The following is a 19324-nucleotide window of genomic DNA, read 5'->3' as shown; positions in this document are numbered from 1 at the left end:
GTTTTTCTTCCTCTCTTTGCTTGCTTATGCTGTATGTGTGTGCATGAAGGATTATGATGGAAGGACAAGGTTTTACTGCTCTGATTATGCAGTTACACAGGCAATAAATTGTTGATAGAGAAGGAGAGAGCGGCTGGTGGGTGGGATAAAATGAACATTTTCTGTAATCTGAATTATTGAGTGCAATCTCGGCACTATTACTGTATGTTTACGAGTACAAAGCGTAAACGTCTGTGTTAGTTCTCTACTGCGCTGTGGCTTGAATGAGCTAATATCAAGCATGCAGCAGCAACGAGGTTCCACCCAGATCCTGGTTTTGGAACTTAGATACAAAATACTACCTTGTGACAATTTTCTGTAAAAACATTAGATCTCTACTGCCTCTCCCTTTCTGACATGGGAAGCAGTTGAGTAAGCTTGCAGGTCATCCTTAGATTAAGCATGAAGCTGCAGCACTGAAGTACTTGACCTTACTGGAGGAAAGTCTAAGAGCAGTTCCACACCCACATCCTCTCCAGTGGGACTCTTCACAGAGAAGAGGCAGCAGTGGGAGTTGTATTTTTGGACGCTCCCATAGAAAATGAGGCTCTTCGGTGTGGATCAGCTGTCTTCTTTTGCAGACCTGATTTGTAAAGATACAACATGTCTTATATTATTTCTTCTGCGTTGAACGCTGTGTTCACTGTTTTCTAGCACTTCAGATAACATTATAGTGATTTATTTGCTGTGTTTCTTTCAGGCAGGCTGGAAGGAGAATCACGCCACCTTCATGTGTGAGCTGAAGAACCTGCAAGCGTCCGGGCTGACCACATTAGGCCACGCTCTCCGCACAGCGTTCGACCTGCTTAACCTCAACCGCCTTGTCTCAGGCATAGACAATTACGGACAGGTACAGTAGGTGGTGCCAGTGTTATTTTCTGCAGTGTTTTAGTTACCGGTACTTTTGCAGAAGCTTTAAGGATAAGTATATAGCTAGAACAGCCTAATCAAGTTTATTTAATGTAATTTTATTTTAAAAAATTTCATTATAAAATTGGCTTTTTTTTGTTAATTTCTTATAAACTGTCCATTTAGATCAGGGGTTTCCAACCTTTTTTTCTTTTGAGAGATACTTTAACTAAATAAAAATGGCACAGAGATACTTATTTTTTATTAAATTTATTTTCATAGCAATTTCAACCTAATCAAAGGGAATAAGCTTGTTTTGCCAGAGCATTAACAAAATGGTGGTATCCCTAACTCACATTTTGTATCAAAAATGTTTGTTCATCTACATCTTATATAAATATATATTTTTTTTTAAAGTACCAATGATTTATGTTAAAGGTGTCCTGTTCGCCCGCAACCCCGAAGGGAATAAGCGGTAGAAAATGGATGGATGGTGTCCTGTACGCCTTTTTCATTTCATATACGATACCGATATTGAAGCCTTGAGTGTTTGCTGATACCGATATTAATTTGATACCATATCAGCAGGAATCATAGACCATACTTGTATTATTTTTTTGTGTGGAATGTTAGAAAAGGTTTGATCAAGTAAAATTAATCAGAGAACAATGTTAGGTATAAAGACACAAACTTAATAACACAGTTATGCTTTTGAAGGAGCATTAGTTTGTTTTGACAACTCCTATTGGTCACAAAATTTCATTAAATTCAAGGTATGATGTAGGAAGTTGAATGATGCAGACACATTTATTACTCAATACTTTCTAAAAAATTTCTGTCTTTGAAACTTTGGATGTGTAAGTAATATGTGACTATTATTATTATTTTATACTTTTTTATATTGGCAAATGCCAATGTCAATTACGACTTCTTATTATGTAAGTCTAGTTTGTGTGCTCAACTGTTGTGTAGCTTACCATGAATTGATTAACGTGGACCCCGACTTAAACAAGTTGAAAAACTTATTCGGGTGTTACCATTTAGTGGTCAATTGTACGGAATATGTACTGTACTGTGCAATCTACTAATAAAAGTTTCAATCAATCAATCAAAGCTGCCAGCTCCTGTAGCCTATATAGCCTACCATGTTTACCTTGTGTAAACAATTTCACAAAAATACAACTTGTGTGCTTTTTAGAAGACATTTAGATGTTATTGTTAGCTTTGCACAAGTAAACACTGCTTGTATTGGAGCTTATATCTGAGATTTTAATTGTAAGCCGATATCATCTGATACTTGTTTTTTTTGCTTATATTGGATTGGGACTCCCCTAATTTTAGTATGCATTTGTTTCTAGTGCAGGTTTTTTAATCACTTTATGAGCTATTCTGACAAAAGAAAAATGTTATGTTTTCATAATAATAATAATAATAATGATAATAATAATAATTAAATGATAAATGATAAATGGGTTGTACTTGTATAGCGCTTTTCTACCTTCAAGGTACTCAAAGCGCTTTGACACTACTTCCACATTTACCCATTCACACACACATTCACACACTGATGGAGGGAGCTGCCATGCAAGGCGCTAACCAGTTATTTAGAAGCATTTTTCTAAAAACTCAAGACATATTACATTTTACAGGGCGGCGTAGCTCGGGTAGTAGAGCGGCCGTGCCAGTAACTTGAGGGTTCAAAGTTTGATCCTGCTTCCGCCATCCTAGTCTCTGCCATTGTATCCTTGGGCAAGACACTTTACCCACCTGCTCCCAGTGCCATTGTAGCTTAAGTCTTTGAGTCTCTCGAGAAAAGTACTATATAAATATAATTCACTTCACTACATTCAGCCATAAAAGTAAAATAAATTGAATATATGAATAGCAATGAATACAGAAAAATCAGTGATTAACTTAAAAATAGAAAAGCATTGAATAAAATGAAAGCATTAGAGATTAAAAGCTGTTTAAAAAGGTGTATTTTGGCATTATATATTAGGAAGCAGCGGCCTGTATCCACTCAACAGTGGGTCATTGTCTTTATACAATTTTTGGTATTTTTTCATTAAATAGAGGCATCGTTTCTGAATTGAACAGTTATAAAATTAATGAGTTTCATCAAATATTCTTTCACCCTTTGGTGAGCTACTCAAAATCAGCTGAAAAGTTAGTAATTGGAGACCCCTGTTTTATATTGTATTTATGTGTAAATACATTCAATCAGTTTATGGGATACATGCATCCTCTCACTGGCCACAACATTAAGTACACCTGTATAATTTCACCAAACACACAATATAACAGCTGCAAAATAAAAAGTCGTCTTTAAAAAAAATTATATATTGGTCAGCTTTAAATTAAACTATTAGTTCATTTTACAGTAATTGTAATAATTGTGAGTACAGCGATGGAAAACTGTACTGCGTTATGGGACTTGAGAGCTGTATGTAGTATTTTGTTTACCTTACAAACTGTAACAACAATTTTATTATTTCTATGACACTCACAGGAAAACTGAATTATATTTCCTAATAGAGCGCCCCAGTGGCTTTATTTACTAAACTGAAAATTGTGGGTGCCTATTAGGGGTTTGGTATTTATTAGAAAAAAATGGCTTTTTTCAGCAATGCATTATTGTTTTAATATTCATATGTTCATCGTTATTTATTGGTATCACCACCTGTTTATTTATTCAAGTGGAGGGCTTAACCATGGGGGCGGGGGGTGACATAAATTAAGTTTCATATTTGTCTATGTTTATGTAGTTTTTATGGACACTGCAGGAAATTAACTTTCGTCTTAAGTGTCTGAAAAGTCCAGAAGAAGTTGCTACATTTGTCGCTGGTTGCCTTTTTTTTTTAAAGAAAAGTCCAGAGGGTGTGAATACTTACTAAATGTACTAGATATATCAATAAAGTTGCTAAGTTGGCAACACTGATCCCCCCTGCTGAATTTTTTTTATTCTCTGGCAGACCAGGTGCATATGAGGTGTGTTAGGAAACAGAGTCAAGATGTCATCTACCAAATCTATCTGTGGAGGGCTGCACACATAAATAAATGTATGACAAACAGTACACATGTGTCTTTAGTAATAGTTGGATATACAGCATACCATTTTGAATAGTGCTCACACATCCATGTAGACTTCGCTTGAGTGAAGGATTTGATGGCCATAACAAAGCGTGTAGTTATTCATCAGAGACATCTAATCCACTACTCCATCTGGCTTCATGTTCTCAACTCGTCTCTCATATGGATTCCTCTGTGAGTAGGCACGGGTGGATTACTCTACTGAAGTAGTGACACCAGTTCTCCAGTGTGTAAATCTTCTTAAGTATTCTCTCTGTGATGCAGCAAGACAAGGCTGACCTCTATCGTGCAGCAGTGGCGGCCTGGGTCTCATAAGAGCAACACAAAAAAAGCAATCATTTTTAATGATGGATCCTGACAACAACAAGCGTTCACTGTCTGATTTTTATTGTTTGCATGATGCTAATGTATTATTCATTATTGTTGGAGAAGTCTGCCTCAGTGCTGGATGTTTCAAGCTGTATTGTGTGTTCTTTCTCCAAATCTTCAATAGGTGTGAATGTGAATTAATGTTTTTCTGCTGGGACAAGTTCCAGCTTCCCATTGACCGTGACACGAATAAACAGTACAGAAAACTGATGGATTGTTAAGTTGCTAATGATTGCTGTTTTCTCCGCAGGGGCGTAACCCTTTCTTCCTTGAGCCATCTGTGATCATCACAATTACTGATGGCAACAAACTCACACACAGCTCGGGGGTCCCAGACGAGGTGGGAGAATTGTATTGCTATTTTCTTGATAACGTCAGCTGTTCATAAATTATGTTCTTAATATACCTTGCCCTTTTATTCTGCCCCTGTGCAGCTCCACCTGCCTCTAAACTCCCCTCTGGCTGGCAGCGAGCTGACCAAAGAGCCCTTCCGCTGGGACCAGAGACTGTTTGCGCTGGTGCTTCGCCTCCCAGGAGCAGCAACGGCAGACAACGAGCAGCTCGGTAGCGTCCCCACTGATGAGTCTGCCATCACCCAAATGTGTGAAGTCACAGGAGGTTTGACATTCTCTTCTAAATATGCTTTAGTAATATTTACTGTAAATATGTAAAATCTGAACTTTTTCTGTGTTAATAACACACGTTTCTGTTTTTGTCTCAGGGCGCTCATACTGCGTGCGAACGCAAAGAATGCTGAACCAGTGTCTGGAGTCTCTAGTCCAAAAAGTTCAAAGTGGTGTAGTCATTAATTTTGAGAAAACTGGGCCAGATCCGCCTTTTGTAGGCGAAGGTGAGTTCCTCTGCAATGCACAATAAATCTGATAATCACTGTGAAAACATGCAATCAGTGTAAAGATTGAATTCTGTTGTGTACTGCAGACAATGTACAACATAAGAGTTTTAGATAAAGAGTTGTGGGTGATAATTATTGTAGATAATATAGACACTCTGGGAGAGATACAAAGAGAGCAAAAAACTTGAAAACAAATACAACTTAACCTCCTTCTGTGTTTATTTTTTGTGGTTTTTATGTCACAAACAAAACAGCTAGGGATGGGTATTGTTTACTTAATATGTGATACTTGTACCAAGTTGGTACTTTAAAAACAGTGGCCAAACCGGTACTTAAAAATAAAAAGCATTCACATTTTTGTAAAATAAAAAACACTGCCTCCAGACTAATATTGGAAATACCTAAGTAATGCATTCAAAAATAAGAAATACAATCTACAACGGGTTGTCATAATTATTGAATGTGCAAAAAAAACACTTAGTGAGTTGCAATGTTTGATACTCACAATTCCGGGTATTTGTGAATGCAACTTCGCTCGCTGTCATCATCATTGGTGCATAATGAGGAAGTGCTGTGTTGTTGTTCCGGCTACTAGATAGTGATGTTATAAGGGCTGCTTTTGACATGTTAATGGAGAACTATACTTTTTTTTGGAATGTTGCCTTTCCAGCTAAATAGTAAATAAGTGTGATCAAAGTCCGCTTAGAATGGAACCTATGGGAGTCGCTCTATTCTGCTTATAAAGCACTCTAAAAACATCCAAAGTCCCCCATCAAGGTTTTATATCCACACTAAGTATATTTGTAATGTAGTAATAAGCACATTTATAATACCATGTAATATTTCAATGGCGGGCCGTGCGTTTCCCACTTAGGCCTTCAGTGATGTCCGACTTCAATGATTACCTCTCAAAATACCATCATCAATCAATCAATGTTTACTTATATAGCCCTAAATCACGAGTGTCTCAAAGGGCTGTATGTGACATCAATGATGTCACCACATCACCATTGCTGGAGAAATACTATCCAGAAACACATTTACACACTACTGCACATTGTACAAAACGGGTTATTTTCTGACGCATTTAAAAATCACTAAACCCGCATCAGCACTTAAAACATATCTTATGTAGTACTGTCAAAATTTAAATTGCAAAAAGCATTTTAAACGTGAAAAAATAAAGAAATAAAATATCTGAACTCACATTTCATCGACAGCTGAGCTAGCTTCTGGGGTTGGCCGAGATGTTCTCACAAGATGTAGTTTCTCTAAATATCCTTCTTGAAAATTGCCTTGCAAATATATGTGTTGTCTTGTCTAATCATAAAAGATGTCTACACTAACAACCTAAACGGGGCTATTGCACATGCTCTCCACTACTGTGACATGCTAGGTAATGGAGTTCTTATATTACCTGGCTCATACGTCACTATATATTTGCCTTAGGCCATCTAGAAGGCCTTACTGACAACACAGCGTGATCTGATTGGCTATTGTAACTGTCTATCACTGTATGTCCCCATTCGCTTACAGCGCACGGACGCCCACGATGCTGATTCTGAAGGCTCTAGGCAGATTTGGTACAGCATGGCAACATAAGCTAGCTGGATTCTGATTGGATAAAAACTCTATAAACTAAAAACAACAGCGTGGAAGGAGCATTATATGACATGAAGAGAATATGAATACTTATAGATATTTAGGGAAAGTAAATAAAAAATTACTTTTATCTTTAATTATGATCATGATTTCTGGTTATGTTAGGCCAGCAGAGAAGGCCTTGCTAGCCCTGACGGCACACCACTGTAATATTTACGTGTTTTCATCATTTTAAGCATACACGGCGCATTAATTAAAAAAATGCATCAAAACAATCGCTTTTTTTTATTTTAACCTCTTTGATTACCGTACTACTCACTGCAGACTTCATGAGAGGCAAAAACACCATAATAAAATTTCACTTACTGTACAATGCCTGCTGTCATTAGGATGCAGACTGATTATATGTTGAAATATTCCCGTTTAGATGAAGAATGACTCAAAATTCTCGCGGAGAAAAAGGTGGGTGAAACCAAGCGTCTTTTTGTGTCTTTCTCGCCATTTCCGGGTCAAATGGATGCCAAAGTTGGCATATTTGTAGGATTATGTCCTCATCCTTCTACTATCCAGGTGAGAGACAATATTTATGATATAGAATACACTTCCACAAGATCAGATGTCAATATAGCGGCAACACGCTTTATGCTCTCTGTGACCATGCGCCGCTAAAAATAGTTTGTCTGCTTTAGCACTTATAATAACAATATACTAATATACTTGGTTAAAATTCAGGTCACGAAATGTAAATGGAGTATTGTTGCCGCTTTGTTTTGTTCGGAGGACTTTATTGGCGAAAAAGAGGACCTCCCATTGGCTCCATTGCAAGTGGACTTTTATTTATGTTTATTTACAAGTGAGAATGTATTAAAAAAAAATACATCAGTCATCCTGTCTCTCATAATGATTGTGAACGATTGGCAAAATTTCAAAAAAAAAAGTGCAGTTCCCCTTTAAGGTCGGAAATAAAATGTATAAAGAGCGTCAGACTCTGTGTGCTTCTGTCAGGACGCTACTTGTACAATATCACCTTCAAGCACTTGTTGCAGGTTGCTGAGTCTGCATTGATTGAGCACCATCAATGGCTACTTGTTTTTTTGCTTTGGTTACTGTTGTTTACGTCAGCACAAGTGCCCATCACTGCCCACAGCTGCTTGCAATGTTGGACAAGCTAGTTGGAAAATATACAAGATATGTACATAACATTCACAAGATAGAAATAATAATACAGAAGTAACAAGTAGTACAGTAGTAATAATACATAACAGCCAAACAACTCTACTGACTAAATGAAGGACACAAAATCATCTCCCCTCCTCTCATTCTACTGAACATATTGCTGTGTAATTTCTTGTCTGTTCAGTCGGTCAAGTCTTTCTTGGTGAACATGGCACACAGCAATCACAGGCGGAGCTACCAGTTCCTCTTTACGACCCATCCATCCATCCATCCATCCATTTTCTACCGCTTGTCCCTTTCGGGGTCGCGGGCGTGCTGGAGCCAATCCCAGCTGCACCCGGGTGGAAGGCGGGTTACACCCTGGAAAAGTTGCCACCTCATCGCAGTGCCAACACAGATAGACAGACAGAATTCACACTCACATTCACACACTAGGGCCAATTTAGTGTTGCCAATCAACCTATCCCCAGGTGCATGTCTTTGGAGGTGGGAGGAAGCCGGAGTACCCAGAGGGAACGCACACAGTCACGGGGAGAACATGCAAACTCCACACAGGGGATCGAACCCAGGACCTTCGTATTGTGAGGCACATGCACTAACCCCAGTTCCACCGAGCTTCCCCCTCTTCACGAACCCGATTACAATAATGACTTTTTTTTTTACCTGAAACGCACCATTAGAATAGCGCGTAAACACCGGACTCTACACGTACTACATTGTGAATTAGTTTAAAGAACATTTGAGACACTCGTTATTTAAGGCTATATAAGTAAACATTGATTGATTGATTGATTTTCATTTGGGTGTGACAGCTCGATTGCACCATAATTCTGTATCCCCCATGCACAAATCTGTGGGAAAGTTGTGTGCAGTTTGTATTTTCGTTCACGGTGCCATTTTACAATGAAAAGAGAACCGTTGTTCCAGAAATGTCCGTTTGAAATGTCCTTAGCAGCCAAATAGCATGCCATATTTTGACTAAACAATGTCCTCTCCTGTTTTGTAGAGAACTCTGAGTCTAGTCGTTCTGTGTCGTCCTTCAGCCCACAGTTGTGGCATAGCTGCCACAAACTCATCTATGTGCGTCCCAATCCAAAGACAGGGGTGCCAGTTGGGCACTGGCCCGTCCCAGAGTCCTTCTGGCCGGACCAGAACTCTCCTACGCTGGTAAGCAGAGATTAGGATACTTTGTCTTGTTTTGGAATTTGTCTGTTGATGAACCATCTGACAAGAACTAGTTGGTTATTGATTTCCAGCTCATCGAATATTGTTTTGTGTTGTTTTTAACAATATCAATCAAATTGAGCGTCAGTTTCTTTGTAAAGGCAGCTCTTGTGTTCTTATTGCTGTGACCTGTAAATGTAAATTAACGCCGGGTTAATATCCTGTTCCCAGCCGCCCCGGACTGCTCATCCAGTGGTACGTTTTTCCTGTGTGGACTGCGAGCCCATGGTGATAGACAAGCTTCCGTTTGACAAATATGAACTGGAGCCTTCTCCTCTCACTCAGTACATTCTGGAAAGGAAGTCTCCACACATGTGCTGGCAGGTCAATATCCGCAACACATACCTCTCATACCTCTTTTGATCCTCGTGATTCAGCCCACAAATAATTGACTTCATATGAAAAGATAACACATCTTCTTTCCTCAGGTGTTTGTTAACAGCAGCGGGAAGCAGAATGACCTGGGCCAACCCTTTGGTTACCTTAAAGCCAGCACCACTCTCACATGTGTCAACCTCTTTGTCATGCCTTACAATTACCCCGTGCTCCTCCCACTCCTCGGTGAGACATACAGTGTTGTCTTATGATGTGTGGTGTGAAGCCATTATCAATCTGACAGTAAATAAGGTCAATATTAGCTGCTCCTCACTCTCTTCATTGTTTTTGCTCCAGATGACTTGTTCAAAGTGCACAAACTAAAACCAAACCTTAAGTGGCGACAAGCCTTCGAGATGTACCTGAAGACCATGCCTCCGTACTTCCTTTTAGTAAGTCGCTATCACTTCTCTTACAGCCGTTTTTCAACACCTCGGGCATTGAAATTGTTCTTCTTGCTATCTTTTGACAGCCTTTAAAAAAGGCTCTGAGAATGATGGGTGCGCCTAATTTAATCGGAGACAGCATGGACTGTGGTCTGAGTTACAGTGTCATCTCCTATCTGAAGAAGCTCAGCCAGCAGGTAAACACACCAGACGGCCACCACTCCATGTTCTTGCATGCCACTTGTGTGAACGCTGTGGAAAGAATGTGGTTGACCATTTTAGTGTTCGTGAAGCCCAGAACTAAAGTTTGAACCCCCAATGTCCAACACTTATTCTCCTAGTAGGCTAATGAACATCTGATTTTCAAATTTAGAATCATCTTTGCCCGTATGGAGTAGATCTTTGATGATGAGCGGCAGACTTACGGGAAGTGGGGAGGGAGGATGACCCACTGTTATACAGTGTTCCCGACAGGAGTGCAATTTATTTGTGGTTGCGTGCTGCATAGTTGGCCATGGTGCATAAGCATGTAAAAAAAAAATATTTGTAATAATATATTTATATTTAAAGTGGTGCTGTTTTGAACTTTGATTAATGATTATTAATCCCAGGTTATTACTTGCTTGCATGATTAAAATAACCTAAAAAATAGACCAATATTTAGACACAAATAAAATTTTATTGTCAGAATGTCATACAGGAACTTTTATGTTTTATTTGAATGCACGCCATTTATTTGCTCAAGTTTTATTTAAATTTCAGTCAGGTTGCGCTTTGAAGTAAAATTTGCCAGCAAGTGAAGTGTGAGTTAGTGAAGTGCATCATATTTATATAGCGCTTTTTCACTCATGACTCAAAAGTGCTTTACATCGGGAAACCAATTAGATACATTTAAGTTACCTTTACACCAGTGTGGGTGGCACTGGGAGCAAAGTGGGTAAGGTGTCTTGCCTGTGATCCCCACAAATATACAGATCTCATTTGCGACTTTTTCCACCTGAAAAAGGCTTAATCATGGCAGAGATTGGATGCGTTAATAAGATTCTCAGATCGGCCCAGCTAGGATCGGCTTTGGGTATGGTGGACATAGAGAAAACAACCAAACTTGACTATCCAAGTAGTAAACGTCGCAACAAGGTTTCCTTTACCATAGAGAGATCGTGAGGGGGGTTTCCTATCCGAGTGAACTGGCTGAAGCTGCACCCTGGCGACAAACGCCTGGTTCAATTTCCGGTGAAAGGTGCCCAGCAGCTCGGGGCGCCCTGATTGGCCCTAGGTCCCTCATTTCAGTACATCCTCCCAAGGCTTTAGGTACTCATCTCGCTTCCCTCTCATGAACGCAAGAGGAGGTTTCTACTATGCTACCCACTAAATACAGCAACAAATTCAGTAAGGTCCAAATGTATTTGTGGTGGCCTACAGCAAATTAAATAAATATATGTATGTACTACGCACCATTGACAGAGAAGTGAAAAGAAGGCATTATTCAAGTGTTTCTCTTGCCATCACCGCTACCCTTTTGTGATACTCACACAAACAAAATCCAAAAAAAAAGCAAAACAGAGTTTTGGAGTCCATCATATAAAAATTTTGTTTCCTGACAACTCGATTAGAGCTGCAACATCTAAGCGATTAAAATCGATTATAAAAATAGTTGGCAATTAATTTAGTCATCGATTCGTTGGATCTATGCTATGCGCATGCGCAGAGGCTACTTTTATTTATTTTTATTTTTTTATTTTTTTTATAAACCTTTATTTATAAACTGCAACATTTACTAACAGCTGAGAAAAAATAATAAAAAAAAGTATGGTGCCAGTATGCTGTTTTTTTTCAATAAAATACTGGAAAGGATAGAAATGTGGTTTGTCTCTTTTATCCGATATTAATCGATTAATCGAAGTAATAATCGACAGATTAATCGATTATCAAATTAGTTGTTAGTTGCAGCCCTAAACTCGATCATGGCTGACAGCAGTACTCTGGATTTCCCTGGTTGACTTTCATGCAGCTGGCGCCTGTTTGATAACACTGGATAACAAAAGTTATCCAGTGGTACTCTCCAGTGCCGTTCACAGGCCCTTGTAAATAAGAGAAATTGTGACAGCAAGAACCTCCCACGTTAAAACCGAGCCAGTTTTTGATGGAAGATGCCATTAAACAAAACTGAATGTGACCTTAGGCACATGTTCCAATGGTCCATCCTGGCTGTTCCTTAGTGGGCTGGATGAGTGGATGTGTTCTCGGTCAATACTGGCTAATAAATAAATGACTTGAGTTGTAAAATGGCGTGTTTTCCTCTTGTTCTTTAAGGCAAAGATAGAGTCGGAGCGATTAATTGTGTCTGTGGGAAAGAAGGCTCCCCCGGAAACTGGCATAAGGGTGAAGAACCACTCCAGCTCGCTGTCTCTGGCCCACCGGCGAGACTTTAAACAGCTACTTCAGGGAATCACTGGGGAGGTTCCGCTTCGCATTGGGGACATCAATGTCAAAGAATTTGCAGGCTTCCAGATCGCCCTGCTCAACAAGGTGGGTGGAGGATGACGAGAACATTTCTTCATGTTAGATGTGTAACTAGAGACATCGCGTTCACAGGACGTAAAACCTCAAGCTTACCGAAATGCCTACGACATCCCAAGGCGGAACCTTTTAGATCAGCTTACTCGAATGCGCTCTAACCTACTGAGGACATCACAAAAACTAATCAGAGGGCAAGATGAAGGTATTGATCACCATGATGTCGCAACAATCCACTCAGATTTACGTCCAATTCCTGTGTGTGTCACTGCTGTTAGATTACCTGCACAGTATTCCAGTGGCTCAGATGGGAAACTACCAGGAGTACCTGAAGATGATGCCGTCTCCTCTGAGAGAGATCGACCCAGATCAACCTAAACGTTTGCACACGTTTGGGAACCCTTTCAAGCAGGATAAGAAGGTATACAACCCAGCGAGGACGCCTTACCTCCTATGTACACTTTTGGCTTACATTTTTTGGGAATCCAGCCAAATTCATATATTGGTCCTTTGTGAGTCTGATGCTATCTGAATAATTTAATCATGATAACAACAATACTAATGAAGTGGCCCAGATTGCATTTTTGAGAAAATCCCTTCTGAGAACTAGCGTCCTCTTTTGTTTTAGGTTTAATGCTTTTGGTCACCAAAAACAAGTGTCCACTGTAGAGGACGCTGGATCTCAGCAGGTTCAACATGTCCATGTGCCCATTTTGTTCCCTATGATGCAGATTGTGGCTCTTTCACATTCAATTGTTTCTGTTTCCCAGGGAATGATGATCGATGAGGCTGATGAGTTTGTTGCAGGCCCTCAAAACAAGAAAAGGACAAATTCCGGTGATTCCAATGCTGGTGCCATGCTGAAGAGAAGGCGGAGCATGTCACCATTACTACGGCGACCCCAGACTCCACCTGTCAGTCCCAACCACATTGTGATTGGAAAGAGTCCTGCCGGGATTCAAGGGCAACAGAACGTGCCAAAGGTGCTACCAGCACAGCACAAAGGTAAGACTGCAGTATTGATGGTTTGCAAAATTAGATTTTGTTCAGATCAGGACAATTTTTTTTCATCTGCGCAGGAGTGGATGGAAATGTGGCAGACATCGAGAGTAATGGTGATAGCGCTCCTGGGCCGGGATCAGGGGAAAAATGGCCCAATGAGATGGACGTTGTAGCAGAGACACGCCTGGAGGGGAAAGTAGTAGCAGCAGTGGATAATGGGGAGGACGAAAACACGGGCGAGGAGACACCAGTGGTTGAAGATGGTGAAGAAGACCAGCCACTAGAGGAGCGATACAACTGTGAACGTCTGAGTCCACAGAGCCAGATAGAGAGCATAGACTCTGACCCGACCGTGCTGGAAACTATCTTCATACCCCCACTAGATGGCAGTCAGGCAGAGCTGAGGACACGAGTCATCAAGGAGGTCCGCAAACCTGGAAGAAGTGAGTAAGAGCCAGTGAAGCATCCACACATCAATTTTTTATACCGCTTATCCTCATTAGGGTCGCGGGTCAGCTGACTTCAGGCGAGAGGCAGGTTACACCTTAGACTGGACGCCAGCCAATCGCAGGGCACATATAGACAACCAACCATCACACCTATTGACAATTTAAAATGGCAGTACCACAATACAATACCACACATGCAAATGTTACACTGTTGCCCAGAATTTTCACAATAATTTTACTTACAGTCCCTGGAGATCCCAGACATCTGCTACTTAGTGGAATTCCGCTATTCTTCTTGCTAAATTGGTATTATTTTGCATGTTCTCCACGTGACTGCATGGGTTCTCTCCGGGTACTCCGGCTTTCTCCCACCTCCAAAGACATGCGCCTGGGTATAGGCTGATTGGTAACACTAAAATTGGCCCTAGTGTGTGAATGTGAGTGTGAATGTTGTCTGTCTGTCTGTGTTGGCCCTGCGATGAGGTGGTGACTTGTCCAGAGTGTACCCCGCCTTCCGCCCGAATGCAGCTGACATAGGCTCCAGCACCCCCCGCCAACCCTGAAAGGGACAAGCGGTAGAAAATAGATGGATGGCTGGATGGATGGATGGATGGATAGATAGATAGATTTCTGTATGAAACCACTAAAACAATCTGTATTGATCGAGTCTGTTGCCTTCGTATGTTTTGGTGGGTGTCGGTGTCTTCCGTTGACATTTGGAAACGCTCGGAGGCAAAATGCAGCAAGACTGTGTGCTATAAACAAGAAAAACAAAAATGATGATTGCTGCGTTTTTGCTAGAAAACGTATCCTAAACATCTTTGCATTTTTAGGTGCTTGTGTGTTAATTTAGATGGTGTATTATGGGTAAAAAATCGTGGATTGATTTTCATTTGAAATAACACAATCGTGTTTCGTGTAATTACGATTATTTCAACAAAGAAGGAGAAAGCCAGGTCAGAGAAGCCAAGGAAAAGATAATCAGATTCCACTCCAGTAAAATCTTTCAAAAAAGAAAGATTTAAATCCAGATGTGTCAATATTTTGCTATGCATTATGTACATTTGTATATAGCCATCATATCTCACGTATTCATGAAATGCCTTTTATTTTTCGAGTGAAGAGATTTTCTCAAACCAAACAAAACATCGAACTAATGAAATAAACTATGGCTGTTGTAAATTTTGGAATGGCTTATATTGGTATGGTGAAGGTATTTTCTCAACAAAAAACAGGAACTATTGATGCTGTGGGACAGTCATGAAAAAGAGGTGTGGCTTTTAGTTTATAGCATTCAATAGATAGAAACCATTGGTAAGTTTTCTTGCATTTTTACAGAATTTCTATGTAGGAAATGCCTTCCAAATGATGAAAATCTCTTCAACTTCAGCGGCAGATGCTCTGTTATCCCCCAAAAGGATTGCCTTGACCCTCGGCTGATATTTTTCAATTCCTCTATTTTTATTTTACCTAACTGGGATCCCTGAGTCTCCCAAATATATATATATATATATATATATATATATATATATATATATATATATATATATATATATATATATATATATATATATATATCTTTTTTTAAATTTATTTATTATTTTTTTTATTTTTTTATTTTTATTTTTTTTAGCGACAAAGTCAGAACACGTGAATGATTGAGTGCACCACATTTTGCACCAACATGGCTGTGCTATTTTAGGATATTTAAAATTTTCTTCGAGTGTGATAAAAAAATAAAAAAATAAATAATATATATATATATATGTATATATATATATATACATATGTATATATATATATATATATATATATATATATATATATATATATATATATATATATATATATATATATATATATGTATATACATATATATATATATATATATATATATATATGTATATATATATATATATATATATATATATATACACACACATACATATATATATATATATATATATATATATATATACATACATATATATATATATATATATATACACATACATATATATATATATATATATATATATATATATATATATATATATATATATATATATATATATATATATATATGTTCTTCCAACAATGTTGTGGTACTTTGTGTTATTATCATACATGACCATCTACCTTGAGTTCCCTCTTCAATCTCTCTTTAATATACACAGTATTCTTCCGTCCTTCCATTAAAATTCAGGTACAGTACAACACCACTTTTTATTATTCTGCATACTTCTTGTTCCATTTTGCTTTGTCTCTCTTATTGACAGACATGGAGGCAATACTGGGATTACTGCAGCAGGTGAAAGGACCGGTAAATGTCCAACGTTACTTCATCCAACATGCCATCAAAGAGGCCTCCAGGTAAGAAATAATGACTAGTGAGTAGCACATGGCTCCCACAGTCCAAAAACATGCCTGTTAGGTTGGTCTAAATGAGCCATTGCTGTGTGAGCCAGAATGTTACTGTACTTACACTCATCATGAGCACAGGTGCAAGTGTGTTTTGCTTTGTCTTTTTTGAGCAGTGTAGTTTTAACTACTTAGTGGGTAGGACTCATGTGCCGAGCAGGATTGCATTCAATTTATGTGTGAATGGGAATGTAAATATGGATTTGAGACGTTGTTGACAATATGTGCAACCTGTTGCGCCCGTGATCATAAACACATTATCATGGGACCGTCTGTGAATGTAGCCTGTAACTATGCTTTTTTAACACAGCTCATACGTCCCGCTCTGCCAGGGACTAAGAAGACATAACAGAAGGGATCAGTGTACTAACTTAGCGACTTTGTCGATATATTTAGCAAATATTCATACCCCTCTAGATTCTTATTTTCTAAAAGAGCAACTAGATGTAAGTTGCTCATAGGAAAGAGCAATATGTGCTTTCATGTTAGAGCTTCCAAAAGTGGTAGATGTTTGCTATTTGTGTTTTTTTAAAACAAAATGCCTAAAAGAGTCTGAATGTGCATGTTAGGAAAGAGTACAACATGTTACCCAGCCTGCTTTGTGGTGTGTAGATGAAGTATAACATTTGCATGTATGTTTAGGTGTTTTTTTTGTCTGTATGCTGCAGTAGATACAAATGTTTCATGTGTTTCTTATGTGTCAAGTGTTGTTATTGTTGTTGACACCATGAGTGAGGTGTGTGTGTTTGGGTTTTCTCACTTAATGGTCCTTTGTGTCCTGTTGGCTAAGCTAGTCATTGTGATAAAGAGCACTTACTTAAGAAAACCAAAGTTTAACTCTGAATAGTTACTGTGTCACTTAAAGTGGACCTATTATGCAACACCAACTTACCTTTTGGTATGTGGTTTTGTGTATTTGGGATCCGCAAAAGTCTCACATTTGAAATCAAACCATGGAGGCATGGCAGAGATAATTATAAAACACTCTTGCCCTTTTCCCTCTAAACGAGATGTTTGAAATTTGCTCCATTTGTGACGTTTTTTCAACATGTGACGCTAGCGGATGTCTCCATATGTGGTAGAGGTTTACCCGAATAGCTTTGTGCGAGTCTGCTATTGTAGTCCAACGCAGTCAAATAGGTTCCTTTTTTTCCGCTATCCTTTTGTTGTGGGGCAGACTGGCTCGTACATGCACATGCATCAATCGCTGTTGCCATTTCTAATACAAAGTAGCACATGGTTCTAACTTATATGTGTCAGTAGACTCCACATAGAAGCGCGAAAAACTACAACAAAGATGACAGGGAGAAGACGCAATCTAAGTGCAGCCATGTAAATAAGACCGCCCACAAAACAGTCAGAAAGCGGCTTGAAGATGGTCTTTAAAACATAATCAATGCAACATTTTGACCAAAGAATGTTACATGTTATGTAGACCACAAGGCAGTGTTTTAAATGTAGAAAAAAACATAATATGACCCCTTTAAGCCTGTTACAAAAGCAGTAACATCAGTGCCTCCTGCTTAGTCTTCTTAATAGACCAGGGAGGGGCCTCATGTATTAAGCATGTGTACGCACACAACCATGTGTACGCCCTTTTTCACTGCAAAGTCGAGATGTATCAAGAGTGAATTGAACGTACAAAATGTGCAGACTGATTGATATGCACATTATAGACATATGAACAATTAACACCTCAACCCCGTGCGTGCAATTACACTAATGGCTATAAAAGCAGAGGCAAAGTTGTGCAAGAAATACAATAAAACTATGGCTGCCTTAGCAGCATAAAACGATATAGCAAATGGTGCACTGCCAAGAGAGCGTGTTCTTTGAGACAGAGAAGATTTATTGGCAAATGATGACATCTGGCTCATGAGCCGCTTTAGGTTCCCTCGAGCGCTCGTCCTGGAACTGTGCGCAGAGCTAATGCTGCTTGTAGAATTCAACACAGTGCGGGGCCGTGCGCTGCCTGTGCCCACACAGGTGCTTACCACACTGGGGTTCCTCGCAACACGGGACATTCTAGAGGGAGCTGGCCGACTGATCGGGACTGTGCCAGTTGACCTTTAGCCACACCACGTGTGGGATGGAATTATGGGCATGTATGGATAGGTATATTCATTTACCATAAAATGCAGTTGAACAGGGTAACGTTAAAGCACAATTTGCAGTGACAGCCACTTTTCCAAATGTAATCTGGGCTATAGACTACACACACATTGCTTGCCATCATGTGATGAATATGTATATGTCAACAGGAAACATTTTCATTCGATCAATGTACAGATCACATTCAATGCACAATTGCAATAAAGCAACATTGTAGCGATGTGGCCTGGTCCGATGTATAATTCTTACATTCTAAGTTACAGTAGGGAACAAACAACTAGCTGGCATTGTGCACCATTTGTGATTTCTTGGTGAGTACATTAATTTATGTGATTGTCCTAATATTAATCCGTGTGATGCACATCAAGCATAATTACCTCGAAAAGTTTGTATCCCATCGTTACAGCATCATTACGAGTCAGTGGTTAAAGTTAGTGACTTGCTGTTTTATCTGGTTAAACTACATCTTAAGATATTTCAAACAAGCCTGTGTGCAAAGAAGACTCATGTTTAAGTGCAAGATGCTAAACCACACCTTTTCCCCTGCACATCCACTAACCTGCAACAACACTGAAAATAGACTACATTTTTATACTCCAGCAAGAAGCACCTCCAGCTCATTGTCCGTTAAATTCTTTTCTTTTGCCATCTAGCTCATTAATAGCTTTCTGATTTCTGACCTTCTGACTGTGCAAGGGGGAAATCTCAGGCACATGACCAATTTAAATGTGATTCCCCTGTTCAAATGGGGGCGTGGACAGAGAGTGACACAGCCACTCAAAACATGTGAGCTCACTTTCACGGTGATTGGGCTGTACAGAAGAAAGATTCTAGGAATAATAAGTGTGAACATATTGCAT

The 19324-nt window shown here is 39.2% G+C and overlaps 1 protein-coding gene across 3 annotated transcripts in view; it reads left to right on the top strand.

The window, feature by feature from the left end:
• The window catches only part of ints6l (integrator complex subunit 6 like), a 32728-nt gene that overhangs the window by 7818 nt on the left and 5586 nt on the right, over positions 1–19324 (top strand). For 2 of the 3 annotated variants that reach the window (XM_061927577.1, XM_061927575.1), the window contains 15 exons: positions 740–889; positions 4598–4687; positions 4782–4965; positions 5069–5197; positions 8985–9145; positions 9374–9526; positions 9631–9763; positions 9875–9969; positions 10050–10160; positions 12277–12492; positions 12559–12685; positions 12759–12901; positions 13251–13485; positions 13560–13925; positions 16211–16304. In XM_061927577.1, the coding sequence (XP_061783561.1) occupies positions 740–889; positions 4598–4687; positions 4782–4965; positions 5069–5197; positions 8985–9145; positions 9374–9526; positions 9631–9763; positions 9875–9969; positions 10050–10160; positions 12277–12492; positions 12559–12685; positions 12759–12901; positions 13251–13485; positions 13560–13925; positions 16211–16304 (2387 nt within the window). Of the gene's footprint in view, positions 1–739; positions 890–4597; positions 4688–4781; positions 4966–5068; positions 5198–8984; positions 9146–9373; positions 9527–9630; positions 9764–9874; positions 9970–10049; positions 10161–12276; positions 12493–12558; positions 12686–12758; positions 12902–13250; positions 13486–13559; positions 13926–13985; positions 15412–16210; positions 16305–19324 lie in introns of those variants that run through there. The other variant, XM_061927576.1, reaches the window with a different exon arrangement.

This window comes from Nerophis lumbriciformis, linkage group LG35 (genome assembly GCF_033978685.3).
Source record: "Nerophis lumbriciformis linkage group LG35, RoL_Nlum_v2.1, whole genome shotgun sequence".
Lineage (NCBI taxonomy): Eukaryota > Metazoa > Chordata > Actinopteri > Syngnathiformes > Syngnathidae > Nerophis > Nerophis lumbriciformis.
This window is presented reverse-complemented; position numbering and strand designations above follow the sequence as displayed.